At 34.7% G+C, this 16,602-nt stretch overlaps 1 protein-coding gene across 1 annotated transcript in view; it reads left to right on the top strand.

Annotated features, from left to right (window-relative positions):
• Window positions 1–14,578, top strand: part of LOC113915863 — a 60,776-nt gene extending 46,198 nt beyond the window's left edge. The window contains exon 5 of the mRNA XM_027581783.1: window positions 14,304–14,578. Within this exon, the coding sequence (XP_027437584.1) occupies window positions 14,304–14,419 (116 nt within the window). The 3' untranslated portion in view covers window positions 14,420–14,578. The remainder of the gene's footprint in view (window positions 1–14,303) is intronic.
• The last annotated feature ends 2,024 nt before the right edge of the window (window positions 14,579–16,602 follow it).

The raw sequence follows: 16,602 nt of genomic DNA on the forward strand, positions 1-16,602 counted from the left end.
GCTGCAGATCCTGTAATTTGAATCATGTGTAATAATATATTATCCTACTGGGGGCCTTCTTTCAGTAGGAGAATGGTTTATACATTCTGCTATAAGAGAACTTTTGGCTCCTAGCCGACTCACAGCCATTACTCACATAGGCAATCATGATCATCTTCCTTAAGGAATAACATCTGCACGACCTCCTGAGCCAAAAATCTGCAACCTCCCCCACGTTCTGAATTACGATTTCTTGGAACTGGGAACACTTGACAAAACTGAAGTAGAAAAATGGAAGGTTTAGAGGAATGGACTGCAGTCTTCTTGAGCATGCCATGTGGCAAAAGCGCAAGCTCCCTTTCCTTTGAAATGATGGAGAAGGGTGGGGAAAGGGGGCCCAAAATAGACCTCGATGTGTTTGTTTGAGTTTTAGACACAAAGCTGAAAGGTAACGTGTTCTAGGAAGACATGGCTGCCTCTGTGTGTTTCTCTGCACATCCTCCCAAGGTCCTGCAAAGGGTGTGGCAACACCGAGGGGTGGATGGAAGGCGTCGATGGCTGTGAACAGAGAAACCTTGTCTCACCTTGGGAAGGAAGCGATGAGATCTAGCAGGAACCATTTGACTTGGGAGTTAAAGGCTCAGGGAATGGCTTTGATTCTCTCTTGTTCTGACTTGGATCAGATCACGTAATTTCTCCGCTTTTCCTTATCTGCAAAAATTAAATATACTGCCAGCACAGAAAGATTGTGGAATACTCCCCTTTCTTTTTTAAACATCTGAAATCCTTCTTTGCTTCAAGGACCAGATTCAGTATTCCTGCTTTTGTGAAATCTGTTCAGATCATCATGGCCAGAATCTCCCACTTCTCCATCATTCTCTTTGTGTCTCCATTATTGTCTGTGTGGCAGTCAGAGCTGCTGTGGGGCCACACGTGCGCATATCTTTTCCACTAGACTGAAAGCCCCTTGGGGACAGAGACCACGTTGAATTCGCCCTCCACCCTCTGCTCTAAGAATAATGAATTATGCTCTTAAGTTTTAAATCAATGATCTAATTAATGAGTTAAAGGTTCATTGTAAATTGTGACGGCAGTGTTTACAAATTCCAAGGGTTACTATTGCTCTTGTCAACTATTACGACCAGGTACCGGCTGATGTCAGTTTTGCCTTATCAGTGTTATGCCTTTCATTGCACGGGTCCTACATTATAAAGCTCAGAATAAATGGTTGCTGCATTATTTTTCTTAAATAACCAATGATAGGGAATTGTAAATTCCCAATTTATCAGATATGAGATTAAGCCAACTTGGTTTGATGTTTTCAAACTAAAACGTAAGTGAAATGGATGTAAATAAATTGCCAAAGCAGCCGTGATAAGCAAATCATAGTATCAAGCTCTACTGTTAATGATATGGAAGAATTAATTACTTGGAGGAAGTAAGCAATTAATGTTGGGTGTTGAAATGCTCTATAAAGCATAATAAATCAGGGAATATAGAATCCTGAGTCTTATTCTTAGTGTTATAATTAAGATATGTATTTTTAATCCATAAACTAGCACAACAGTCTTTTAAGAGTGTATTTCTAGATGCACCTGGTATAATCTGATAATGCCAAAATATGGTTTTGGTTTTATGCTGCTCATTTTTGTTTATACTTTTGGCTACTGTACTACTGTTAAGTAGAGATTAATTTCTTTGCAAACAATGATATTCTCATTAAGATGTTTGCAAGTTGTGCTTAGAATTTTAAGATCCTATTTCAAACTCTTTGCCCAGTGCATGTTATGAGATGGGAATGAAGTAAACAGAAAATATATACATCTTTACTTTTTATATATGGGAAAACAGAAATTTTAGCACTGGATATTATCTAGTCTGAACTCCATGTTTTACACAAGTCTTAGAGATGAAAAGTATCTTGCCCAAGACTATGTTCTATCAAGTTCCTCGGAACAGCTGAGACTGGTATCCAGAATTCAGAATGACTGGTTCAATATTCTTTCCACTCCACTAAATAATCTGTACTTCTAAAATCAGCTAGATAAGATTATACAATTTTATGGTGCTAACATAAATTACATTCACTGTAATTCACTGTGAGTATATAGTATTTTATGGTTGAAAACAAGGAGACTGAAACTTATTGAGGTGTATTTTTTCTACTACCCTACAAGAATGTAATCAACTACTAATAAATCACCATTTATGTTAGTATTCCCTAAAATAATTTTGGTTTTGATGGAGAAAAATGGAAACCTCATATCTGGGTTCACTTTGCAGTGGCTTTGAATTCAATTAACATGAATATTGTATCTTAAATTACAGGACTGGTTAAATAAGGTTTGGGAAGGGCCAGTTTATACCTTATTTTGTTTTTTTTTTTTAACTGATGAATTGAGCTATTATTTACTGACCTTTTCTTTCTTTTTTTTTCTTTCTCCTTTTGTCCTGCTGAAATCTTCAGGTATCTCAATGAGGGTATTTCTTTTCATCCCAGTATTTAAAAATAGAATTCTGAATCTCATATGAGATGAATTGTGCCCTCTTAAGGAACAAATGTTTCTCAAAGACAGGAAAAATAAAAGGAGTCTGTTCAGCTCCTTCTGTTCAGACAGAATATGTATGGACATATTTAAGAACTCAGAGAGTAATTGAGTAAATATGGATCATCTTAGTTAAAGAAAAATGTTACTTTGCGTCATGGTTTGAGACATGGTAACTGAAAGCCATTTGCATTTGAATATTGTTGTCTTTGCTAAACTTATTAAAGTAGTGATAAGTACGAAAAAACTAATGGGACAATCCCCTTTATGTTGAGAGTTTTTATAGGATGATCATATGATTCCTATTCCAAAATGAACTCTTGAATTAGAAAAGCAGGAGTAAATATTGGGACCTGTGCTTGTACAATAAAACTATGAGGTCTGTGATTGAGAATCACTTATTTGTAGGATGGCAAAGAAACATGAAATTGATCTACACAGTTTTCATATTCAAGCAATTCTTCCTACTTAAACCTTCAAACATGCTCAACGTCAAGAGCTATAATCAAGTATATTTAGGAGCTCAATGAATATTTTCATGACATTGATGATCACGTGTCTTACTGTTACTGAACAGTGGCACTGCTCAGGTTGCTGGCATGAGGAAAAACAAAATGATATGGATTATGGGGATGAGTTACATGCCATATGCTACACTATGGACCGTGCAGGCATTATTTCATTTAATTCTTAAATCAGTCTTTTGGTATTTTCTTTATTTTACAGATGAGAAAACAGAGTTTCAGAAAAGTTAAGCAACTTGTCAAAGTCACATGACTAAAGCGCAGCAAAACTGGGATTCAAAGCAAAGATTCTGACTTGAGAACCCATATTCTTAAGCATTGCACCCAAGTTGAATAATCACTACATGTGATCTTGCCATTTGGCTGTGGGAACAGAACATTTTTTCTTATTCTACATCCATAAAGAGTTTCTCTGGTTCATTCTGTTAGATATGCATATAGTATTTTTTAAATTTGTTTCAAAGCTATTGACCTAGATTAATATTTTCCTTATGTTTTTGTATTTATGCAACAACGCAGACCACTTAAGGTAATGCATACAAAAGCAATTTCAGAATAGTTAAGTACCATATAAATGGAAGGTCATGGTTTTATTAAAATGCCCTCATAAGTCTGAATTACTAAAAATGATTATTAAGCTAAATGTTTCCGTTTCCTCTTTCCTCTAGATATATTATTAAATATGTCACCTATTTTATGAGAAAATTAGTACCTATTGATTTGGCAATTGCAGAATGTCACTTAGTGTCACTAGATCCTGACCATCCAGATATTTGAGGCATCTCCGCTTCCTCAGTCCTGGTTACACATTTTGTGTCCAACCCACTGCAACCCACGGGATGCTAAAAGAGAAGAAACTTGCAGCCACTATTTACTAAAAATCCCATGCCTAATGTTAGATTTTCTAGTGTTTACCTAGTAGTCAGGCCTAAGTGATAGAGTCAACAAGTTGTGGAATTTAACAGAATTGGTTTAATTTAGTGAAGGCAAAGGAGAAAACAGAAAACAGAAGTGTGGTTAATTTCGTCCCTTTCTGGATGAATCCTTTTCCAGTCTCTTCCTCAATTTTCTATTTCTTTCTCAAACATGTCATGCACTTACACATGTTAGAAACTTCAGGCAATAGACCTAGCCTCTTGAACTTCAGTTCGACATTATTTTTGATGTTTGTTATGGAAATGCTACATACCAATATATATTAGTATATAATTAAAGTGTTTAGTCTTGTCACGTAATTTATGGACTCCTCTCCTCAAAAATCCTAGAAAAGCAATAGGTTTGAGCCCTGTGATTCTCATTTGAGTTTACTTCACTTTATCTGTGGTTCTTCTATGATCTTGACACATAGAACTCAAGAGAATGCTCTCATTAGAAGGTCTAGCGAATGCAGGCTGAAGCAATGCCATCTCTGTGCTCTGAAGACACAAGGCCCATTGATATGGTCTACAGACTCATTAGCTGTTTCCAGGGTCACGCTGTGATTTCACCTGTGCCCTCCATTATCCTCTTCTGTGTTCAACAGTTGATAATTTTTTTCCTCCTAAGATTCCTTTACTTCATGTTACTAACAATTTTTCTCTTTGTGGGCAAGAATGAAGGTCAACGTAGTGGATTTTCTCATTGCTTTCTGAAGCTACCAAGATAATGCCTCATTAGTAACATATTTAAGGTGTACTTATTTTCAGAATGTTTATTTTTACACAATGAGAACCAGAGCTAATAATAAGGGAAACTATGTCAGTTATTATTTAATGATCACTTAACTCTGTGGGGCCATACAGAAGAGGTTAGGAGCACAGGAATCTCTGGCCATATGCCTGGTCCTGAAACTAGGCTCCATTACTTACTACATACATAACCTTGGCCAAGTACAATAATTTCTCTGTGTCTCAATTTTATCATCTGTGTAATAGTACCTACCTTACAAGAGTTGAGGATTCTGTGCATTTTTGCAAAGGATGATAGTTTAAGGATAGGCAAATTCATGGTCTCTCTTCTTCAGAGTGTAAAATGTAGTTGGGGAGTGTGATTGTGTTTGTGTGTGTGTGTGTAAATATTAAGATGGTATTGTTCAGTGCTATAACGGATATGTTCATGCTTATATAAATACTTTGTTTATTGACTCTACCTATTCTGTCAGTTTTTCTTTTATTTGGCCAAGTTATCAAACTATGGTTTTAATATAATTATCAGGTTTATCTCATCAAATATTGGTTTCATTTTAAAAGTTTTTTTAAAAACTGTATCCTCTTTTAATTATACTGGTATGATTTTATAATTACAGGCAGTTAATAATATTTCGTTCCTTGATTCCACTTTTCCCTCCCTTACTAGTTGGATGTGTCAGGAGAAAAAAGTCCTAAGACATATGTAAATATGCATGAAACCACTTATTTTTATTTTTTTCAGAGCTCTGTGGTGGAGCTAATATTTCAGATCATGATACCCTAGAATGACCAATGGATAGCTTCCTAATCAGTGGCATTCTGTCCATTAGCTTAACTCACAGTCCAAATGTCTAATGTTCATCAATCAGGTAATTGATACACATGGATTTTCCTATAGCAATCTCTATTATGCTCAGGAAGAAAAAAATTGATTCTAATCTATTTAGAACCCTGTGTAAATTCTCTAAGCCTCACTTTTCTTATTATAAAATAGGGATAATTATAATGACTACCAAGAAGAGTAGGTTGTGCAGGTGAAGTAAGACCTGTGGAGTAATGTTTTCTCTCTCTTCTGTAGACTTCACAAAGCCTGTTCAAGTGTGTGCTTAAATGTCAATAAGAGCAGTATGATTTCAATAAAATGCCAGCTCTGAGGAGACAATCTCTTGTATTATGTGTTCTAGATTAGACTTAAACAACTGAGCCACCCAGGCGCCCCTGTGTTCTAGATTAGAGAATAAGATTGCTTTTGTTTACATTTCAAATAAAAGCTCCCATTAATTTGACTGAATTGGGGGGATTGTTAATGCAATTTAATTAAATCAGATTGTTTTCTTATCTTAATCTGGGAATGATGACTGAGACTGAAGATTGGTGCATTTACAAAAGTATAAGAAACTCTCTGTGTGTGTGTGCGTGTGTGTGTGTGTGTGTCTGACTGTCTCTTTCTGTCACTGTGTCTCTCTGTTTCTTTCTTAGGGGATGTTAACATATTTGAATAGAGAAGAGAATCAGGAAGGGTTTCCAATGATTGAATTGGAGGTATGTTCAAAGGCATATAGATTTTTAGATGCGACAAATTGTCAGGAGTACCATTAAGGTGAACAGATGATATTCCATATGCAGTATCATATTTGAACTCCCGTGTGCCAATTTTGTGATGTTTTATAATTCCATCTTATCTATTAAGGTTTGTTACTACTTCCTTCAGGCTCTTTTTATGTTTTTTTTCATGGTGTCAATAATGGGTTTGGCTATTAGATGAACTTTGTCATGATACCTTGTAGGTGTAGTTATTGCTTAAACTGTGTGTATAAAAAACAAAGAAATTACACATCCTGTTTGGGGTATCTTATAGCAATGCTGTCTTTTAATAACTCCTGGGCCCTCTTGTCCTTTTAAACAGCAATTCGCTAACATTCTATTAAACATCACCAAAAATAATCTTGGATGTCAGTGTCATTGTGTACTCGGATCTACTTAGTTTTTCAGTTCTTAAAAGTTCATTTTGCAATGGAGTTAAACTTTATCTTTACCGTTCTAGCCCTGATGGTCTCAGATTCTTTCAAATTTCATTAAGTTTAATTTTTTACCTTTGTTATTTAATAATTGATTTTCTAGAATTGACTGACTGAGTTTTTAGCACTGTAGAAACACACGTTTTCACGAGGTACAGACTTTACTTGGAGTTTATTAAAGAAACCGTACAGACTGTTTCCCCAGGGACACTTCTAGTTAAGGCATGATAGCCCAGGGTAAATATTGAAGATGCCCCCTTTCATTTTCCATAGTGACCCATCTTAGGTTAGAAATTATGTGGCTACTCTATAATATAAAGTTAACTCCTGAATTTATTTTCAACAACAGATGTTCTAATTTGTTGTCTTCATAAGGTTATTTGTACTTGGCAGACCATGCAAATTGAGTTTTGGTTTTGAAAGTATGGTTGCAATAGTGATAGGTAATTTTGTTAACATGTGTTAGACACTCAATGAGTAATTGCTGAATTAAACTCTCTCATTTGAACATCAGATTTCATTAGTATGCTGGTCTCTATTAAAATCAGGAAGGAGTCCAGAATGTTAATTCTTTTGACAAATATTGTTTAAGCACTATCTTTGTGCCAATCTGCTATAAGCAGCAAAGGACATAGCAGTAAAGCAAATAGACAAAATCCTATGCTTTCATGAAGTTTTGTTCTAGTATTCCTTTATATAGTAATAATATTTATTTATTAAGTTACATTGATGAGGTTTTGCTCTCTTATACAGATTGTTTTGAGAAATGGAAAGCATTATTTAAAACCTGGCCCATTTTTTTTTTCTTAAAGATTTTATTTATTTATTTGAGAGAGAGAGAATGAGAGAGAGAGAGAGCACGAGAGGGAAGAGGGTCAGAGGGAGAAGCAGACTCCCTGCTGAGCAGGGAGCCCAATGTGGGACTTGATCCCGGGACTCCAGGATCATGACCTGAGCCGAAGGCAGTCGCTTAACCAACTGAGCCACCCAGGCGCCCAGAGGCCCATTCCTAATAAGAGGGTTCCATGATGGAGGTAATTTCAGACCATAAATTCCTACTGGGTACCTTATTTTTTCTTTCACTTAATAGCTTACCTGACATCTTAGGCCCTCCTGGAGTTGATGGTGCCACTTGCTCATGACTTTTATGTGACAATTTAATAAAGAAGAAATGCAGAAAATCCAATTCCTGCTAGTCTTGATATCTTCCGTGTTCTAGTCAATATGTAAGGGCATGTGGAAAACTTATTACTTCATTTGTCTTTGAAAACTTTTATTTTTCCTTACTGGGAGGGATGGGTTTTTGTCATTTTCTACCAACATATATAATTCATCTTTTTAAAAATGTACCCCGGAGCTTCTCAAATGATTTCTCTCTTTGGAAAAGCATCTTCTCTTGTTATTTAGCTCTTTATAAAGCCCATGAATATTTTAAAATTTTATTGACTTATGGACATAAAAGAAATAATCAGCAATTTATATACCAAATAGACATCCTTATTCAAAATGAGAATAATCGTATCATAAAATCAGAACCATTTAACATTTGAAATAGAATAAAATGATCCAGTTTCATTTCCTTATTTTTCAAATGGGCACAGGAAGTATGGAGAAGAAATTGTATTTGACTTGCCTAAGTTCACAGAATATTTTGTAGCAGACTCAGAAAAAGAACCAAGATTTTTTTTTAAATGTTGCTTTTTAGAAAGAATTCTGATTATACAAGTGATACTTTATTATACATTTGAAAAATTTAGGAAGGATATAGAAGAAAATGAAAATGTCTAGTTAACTTACTCTATATGTTACCATGGTTACATAAACTCTATTTAAAAATATACACATCTTTTGAATAATATTGAAGTTTCACCTTATTAGCAATTGTATATCTTACTTTTAAACGCTAAAAGACACATAATATTATGTGGTATTATATGAGGGATGTACATTTGTATTAAAGATGAAGGAGGTATCTTATCCCTCTTATAAGATAGATATAGGGAAAAAACCCTAGATTTTTGAATCACAAATTTACAAATTATAACGAGATTAAATAGGATACACATATAATAGAAAACTTCAATGTCATTTGATAAAAATATTTGTTTGTGTCAAATTCAAGTGAGATATATCAAAGTGACAACGCTATTCTAGATTTGGATACCCAATCGCATTCCTGGAGAGTAGCATCTCTTCCACATGCATTTTGGATTATATTTTCTCTTAAATCCTCAAGGAACTTACTTCACTGATGATCCTTTTTTCTCCTGTATCATCTCCCTTCAACCAACTCTTTCCTCCCAGAACTCAAAAATCCCCAACACTCCCCGATCATTAACAGACAAAACAACCACCACCACCTGCCATAGACCTGTTTGTTCTTTCTCATTCATCCATCCTATTGCTGAATGAGAGGACAGGAAAGCTGGAGATACACTCAAACTAACTTGGGACTAGTAGTGTGACTTCTCCGAAGGCCAGAGAGTTGATAGTTTAAGGCCTTTTTTTTTTTTAAATAATTTATTTATTTATTTAGAGAGAAAGAGGAAGCATATGTGTGTGCAAGTGGGAGGAGAAGCAGAGGTAGAGGGAGAAAGAATCCCAAGCAGACTGTGCACTGAGTGTGGAGCCCATCGTAGGGCTCGATCTCACAACCCCGAGATCATGACCTGAACTGAAATTAGGAGTCAGGTGCTTAAGCAACTGAGCCACCCAGGTGCCCCAGTTTTACACTTTATAAAACATAAAATAATTTAAAAAATGATACTTTTATTAAATGAGTTGTGATGTCTCTTTCACCATTAAAATTAAGTGACTCTAAAGGAGAGGAGAGAAAATATCCCTCAGAAGTTACATTTTCATTATTATTTTGAGGGAGTTCAAGACTAATTCTAAATGTGTATTTGACATGATATAATTACAGGTTACAGCTATGATCTCATTTCCGTTGATTTACTTTGAGATTCTATACCGATGCATGTTTCTAATAATACAAGGAAGATAGTAAAGTCAGATTATTTTAAATAAGGATCAAGGAAATAATCTCTTTTTTAAATGAAATAAGCTCTTGGTGCTATTGAACAAGACCACCTGACTTGAAGTCTACTAGACTTGAAGTTATCCAAGATTATTTGAATGAGAACAGGAATCAAAAGATGCCACTAGCCATTTGTGTGATGTTAGAAAACCAATGTTTGGGACGCCTGTGTGGCTCAGTCGCTTAAGCATCTGCCTTCGGCCCAGGTCATGGTCCCAGGGTCCTAGGATAGAGCCCTGCATCGGGCTCCCTGCTCAGTGGGGAGCCTGCTTCTCTTTCTGCCTGCCACTCCCCCTGCTTGTGCTCTCTCTCTCTCTGACAAATAAATAAAATAAATTAAAAAAAAACAATGTTTATTGGTATATCAGTTTATAGAATGATAGACATGGGGTCAGATAACGTCTTATCTGACATTATTTTTTTCTTTTTCAAAGTGAAATCCTTTCTTCAAATGAAATTGAGTCAGTAGCTCAACATTTAGAATATGTATTGCAACTGCCCTGGTTGGATTAGGGGTGGGACCTCAGAGCCTTAGCTTTCTGCCCCCTCCTGCACTTCAGGTGGTGCCCTTGTCTTGATGACAGTCTCAGAGCTCCATGAGACTGAAGCCATGAGTAGATAATCACTTAGGTTCTGTAGGATTTGAAATTAGACTTATTTTTTGTTTTTGTTTTTGCTTTAGATTTTCTCAGCAGCTAATCAATAAATAGAAATTAAATTTCCACTAGATGGCAGTAGATCAAATCTTTGTTCTAAAAGTTTCAATCGACAATCTTGGGTCAATATTTAAGCACATTTGGATTACTTACAAAACTTTCAGAAGAATTCTGTTTTCTCATATTCCACACTTTAAAATACTTTACTTTCTATTTCTAAATTCTCACTTTCTATCCTGTTTTTAAGCCATTGTGGAATTACTGGTTAGTCCTAACAGTATGATGTCTGGTAAAATATTACTTGCTCTGGTTGTGGGAATTGTTTAAGAATTGGATAATAGTCAAATGAATACATTTACCTAAGCATCTAAATTTATTAGTAATACCCGCTTGATTTTCTAGCTTTATTAGAAGCCTAATCTTTAACCCAAAGGTGATGGTGACCTGGTTCCTCATCTTTCTTACCGTATCACCTACCCATTTCCAGAGCACTGAAATTCCAATGATCATGGCAGTCTGCATTGTGTTGCATATTAACATTGCAAGGAGGAGATGCTTTCAGGTAATATTAGGTGATGGAAGTTCATGATAAGGATAACCAGGGAAGAGAGGTAAATCGGGAGACTGCTTCAGTACTTCCAAGGTTGAGTATATAGCAGCCTCATGGAGGGACAAAACAGCTCCTTTCTTCAGGATTCAGCGGGTTTCCAGGGCCAACAGCTCTGGTAACTTCCTGCCAACACAGAGCACTTGGAAGTTAGCCCCTGCTTGTCTTTTTTGGCATGACTTATTTATACTTTCAAGAGAGAAGAACTGGTTGAGTTGATTTGTTGTAATGTTACATAGATCATCCTTTATGGGCAGTCTCAGACTACATTTCCATAAAGCTGGTTGGATCCCTTTGGAGGCAGTTTATACCTAAAAAGCTCAAGGGAAAAGATCAAAGTTTTTGGCTGTTTCCAGGTGAAATTAATAATAGGTCCCCATTTTACTCTAGAATTTTCCTAATTAGGATGATAAATTACATTATTACCTGAATACATAGTCATCTTTGCCTTGAGCACTAATTTCTGCTCTTCAGGCCAAGGTCATGTGGCACAAGATTAGCTAATAGGAAAAGTATTGCCTGAAGTCACTTTCTCAGGAAGAAGTTGTGGGGCACAGGCATTTAGAGTTGTATGGACTGCCAATTATGTAGTCCTTAGAATAAAGAAAAAAGAATTTAAAGAAAAAAGCTAACTTTAAATTCAAGTTCCTACCTTATTAGTTCAATTTTATCCACTAAATATAGTCTTTCTTTAATGCATTGTGGAAAAGAGAATATGATTTTCATTAATAAGGATATTGTAAAGCTAGAAAAGAATTTAAATGGCTTTCCTGTATTACATTATAAATATTGGAGAAAATTCCAAAATTAGAGCTCCAAAGATGGTTCGCTCACAATTCCTTATGCATAAATGGTAGATTGAGTCTTTTAATTATCATTCAATAATGATTCACATCACTACTTAAATATATGGGAGGTAGTTATCTTTCCATCCAAGTCATTACCCAAAATTCTCTCAAATAATCATATCTTTAGATCTTTAAATACTCTTTTCTCCACATTAGTCCTCTATTATTTTAATTGAATACAGTTAATATAGCAAATCATAGATTGGAAAACCTTTTTTCTTTTACCCTCAGGTTGATAATGAGCAAATATTAAGTGACTGTTTGAAATGTTTCCCCCCAAAAGATTGAGTGGTACTGTTTTTCAAAATGTAAAGGTTTTTGTTTTGTTTTGTTTTGTTTTAGAGTGAATAGTGATGAACTTTTTGCCCACCTCTAAGTAGAATACTCGAAAGAAAGATTTAATTGTAATTTGAAGCATTTTGTTTAGAATAATTTCATGAATCCTGCTATCAGGGTGTGTTCCTAAAGACATTTGTGCAAAGCCTTTCCTCTGCAAATCATTTATTTCACTTACGGTATTTTGGACATCATCCTGCTGCGTTGGGGGGCAGTGAACATAACAGCCGCACTACTTTGAATAGAGAAAGCATAGGAAGAGCCCCTCATTTGGTTGAAAACCTCCTATGGCTCTGTGAAGGTCACACTTCTGTTTACCAAATCCCATTTCACTTTTCTCCTCTAGAGTACAAAGAAAGTGGGGATTTCTTAGCTCTAGAAATTAGGTGGCATCCTATAATAGTTCTGGCTAATGAATGTGATCAGAAGTCATCAAGTTTTATACACAAACTAAATCATGAAACACTACATCAAAAAATATTTTATACTAAAATAATAATAATAATCATGAAGATCAATATTCATTATAAAGAAAAATGCCCACGAGTTGTACTGAGGTGGCAGAGCCCCAAGGAGTCCCAAGACTCTGCTTATAAAGGAGCTATAACTGAAGTGAAATAGAAAGAAAATATTCTGAGTACTAAGTGAAGAGGAAATATTTTCTGCCATGAGTCACCGATATTTCAGGGCTCATTTGCTCCCATAGTGTAATCTGGCCCTTCTTGACTAATATAGAGGAAATATGACATTGAGTTTTATAATTTAATTTAACTTTCTGACTTAGTTTAGTCCTTGCCATATGTCAGATGCTCTCCAGCAAGTCCTGAGTGAGATAGGTTATTGTTTAAAAGTAGAAAAGACTTGAAATTAGTCTATTATACAAATAATTTTTAATTTGACTAAAATGTGGAAAATTGTCCAGAACGTGTAGAATTATTTTAGCCACCAAATATAATCTGTAGGAATTTTTATAAGAAGAGAAGGAAAAATCTGTAATATTTTACAGTTTGTGGTTTAAAAGATCAATTTAGAATTTTACAGTTCTCAGTTTTTATTTTTAAAGCAACAGTGTTGTATAACTAGAAAACCAATTAAGTTTCTATAACACATGAGCTCTTTCAGCCTAAGAACATAAAAGTGTTCACCTTATAGAGATGGCTGTTATATCCTGGTTTGCTTTGGGCATTCTCCGTTTATGCACATTGTCTGGTCATTTATAATAGCATTCCCTTTCATTCAAAGATTGGGTGGAATTGGACAATACCTTGTAGCATATGATCACGGGGCCAGACTGATCGGTGAGAGTTTGGAAGACATGTATTGTGTATAGCTAAATTTCCTTTCTCAGTTCTGGGGAATATATCAGCACATGAAAATAACATTATATGGAGATGTTAGATGCCCAGGCCAGCCCACAAAAGATTTTAAAATCCAAAACTGAGCTACACGATAGTGATTAGATGTAAAATTAAAATTTTTAGGTTTTTGTGGATTGGTGCAGGTTCCTAATCATCATGTATATAAAATATTACATCAAATGAAAAATGTGGTCTAGTTTCCAGATACCAAGGAATTTTAGAAATAGTTCCTTTTTCATTTGGGCATAAACAGTGGTTTTTAAATGTAGCTTTTTTATTAGTAATGTTAATTTTTTATTTTTTATTTGGAAATTTGAAGATACCAAAAGTAGGTAATAGCCTATTAAACCACCATGCAGCTATTATGTTAATCCAAGCAACTATCTGCCAATGGTCAGTTCCATCCTATCCATACCCCCATCTAATTTTTTCCTCCCTTATTATTTTGCCGTAAATCCAGACATCCTATCATTTCATCCTTACACATTTTAGCATTAATCTCCAAATGAAAAGTATGCTTTGATAAATGTACTATTATATGCTTTCCATATAATAATATATGTTTAACAAAAACTTGTCAAAATAAGTTTGGGTTGAAGTTTAACATGCTGGCATTTAGCCACATTAAATGGATACTATCTCTTAGAATAACAGTCTCCCCATTTCACCTTTATCAGAACAAATTACCTTTAAACATTCCAAAAGTAAACTCTAAATTTCCCTTTAGACAATTTAGAAGTATATGTACACACTCCAATCCAGAGATCAAGGAGCCGTGAAGATATGTTCTGCAGCTGTCTCCCTTTGAAGTTCTTTGCTCTGACACTTCAGATAACAATATAACTCCGGTTTCCAGAGAACGAACAGCCTGCTCTTCAAAGAAGAGGTGAATATCTTACATTGACAGGTTAACTTCAAGAAAGGTAATCCTAATAAATAGAACTTGTGGAGCCAGTGTTAGGACTAAAAAAATGCTTTTTATTGGCTTGTTTGTTGAGACTAGGGAGAAGCAAGCATGTTAAGCGAACCTTATTTTCTTTGTGCAGAAGTCATTCCTGTCTGATCTTTTAATATACTTTGCAGGATTTGTAGGAAAGTAGGATTCCCTTTCTGTTTCATACTTCAGAATGTAATTAAATCACATCTCTGATTTGATTAGGAAGAGAAAGCCAAATGAAGTTTGTTTTTTTTAAATCATCGAATATGTAATTAAAAGAAAAAAAGAGAGAGAATTGATTTATTTGGTACAGATTATATTTTTAGTAAAATTGGAGAAATTAGGCAGGTTGCAACAGATTGTTTATATATTGTACCAATTTCCTTGAATTCATATATATGTTTTGTTCATATTAAATGATATGAAATAATTAAGAAGATAGATCTAGTGCTGCTTATTTGTGGGGGCCATCAGAAATAGGTTTCTCGTAATGGGATTGTTGGTTGTTGGTTTTTTTTTTTTTTCTTGTATCAGTGGTGTGTAGGTGTCATTTAACTTAATTTAAGCATTTGATTTAGATTCCAATGTAGATATAAACAGCATATTAAAAGGAATAGTCATGTTTCTGCCATTTAATAGAGTGGTACGTATATATAGACATACATCTACCATATAACCTTAATTTCCTAGTTATGTAATGATATTTATAACATTTAACCTGTAAAGATACTACAAGGGTAAAATGGGATCATTTATGTATAAACATTATTTATGATTTTTTTTAAAAAATCAGCTTTATTTTTGTGTTCTGTATAATAAAATACTAAAATTTTATGTGTACAGGTTGTTGTTTTGAAAAATCCATACAGTCACAAAACCATCACCATAGTCATAATAGAGAACATTTCCTTCACCTCCAAAAGTTCCCTTGTGCTCCTTTGTAGTCAGCAGCCTCCACTCATCTTCACTTCTATCAACCATTTATTTACATTCTGTATTGCAGTTTTGCATTTTCTGGAATTTCATATAAATGGAATCATACAGTATGTAGTAATTTATATCTGGTTTTTAAAACTCAACATAGTGCTTTTGAGACCATCCACATCATTGAGGGTACCAATAGTTCATTCCTAATTATTGTCAAGCTGTAGTCTATATTAAATGAATATGCCATCATTTGATTGACATTTGGATTATTTCCAGTTTGGGCCAATTAAAAATAAAGCTTCTGTGGGTGCCTGGGTGGCTTAGTCGTTAAGCGTCTGCCTTTGGCTCAGGTCATAGTCCCAGGGGCCTGGGATCGAGCCCCGCATCGGGCTCCCTGCTCAGCGGGAAGCCTGCTTCTCCCTCTCCCACTCCCCCTGCTTGTGTTCCCTCTCTCACTGTGTCTCTCTCTGTCAAATAAATAAAATCTTTAAAAAAAAATAAAGCTTCTGTGAATATTCAAGTACAAGTCTTTGTGTGGATATAGTTTTCATTTGTCAGAGGTGAATGTAAATGTATAGAAATGGCATTGCTGGGTTATATGGTAAATACATCATTAACTTTTTAAGTAACCCATTTCCCTTCATGTGTTTTAGAGTTCTGTTGTCGGGCTATTCATATTTAGGCTTTTTTATATGTGCTGATGAATTGATTCCTTTATCATTATGAATGCCATTCTTCAAATAACATTCCTTATCATAAACTCTATTCTGTCTGATATAAATACAGACACCCTAGCTTCTTTAAAAATTTTGTTTGGTTGGCATGTTCATTTTAATCATTTTACTTTTAAACTATGTGTGTCTTATATTTAAAATAGGTTTCTTCTAGACAATATCATAGTTGGGTCTTGCTTTTTGATTCTATCTGACAATCCCTGTTTTTTCCTTACATTTTTTTAAAGATTTATTTATTATTTTAGAGAAAGAAAGAGAGAGAGAGAGAGAGAACACCACCCAGGTGCCCCTGTTTTTTCATTACTTTTAATTGAAGTGTTCAGAAAATTTACAATTAATATAATTTTGGTATAGTTGGATTTACAACTATAATGTTGCTATTTTTTCTACTTGTCCCATCTGTTTTTTTGTTCCTTTATTTCCTTTTG

Source organism: Zalophus californianus, chromosome 1, assembly GCF_009762305.2.
Source record: "Zalophus californianus isolate mZalCal1 chromosome 1, mZalCal1.pri.v2, whole genome shotgun sequence".
NCBI classification, from domain to species: domain Eukaryota; kingdom Metazoa; phylum Chordata; class Mammalia; order Carnivora; family Otariidae; genus Zalophus; species Zalophus californianus.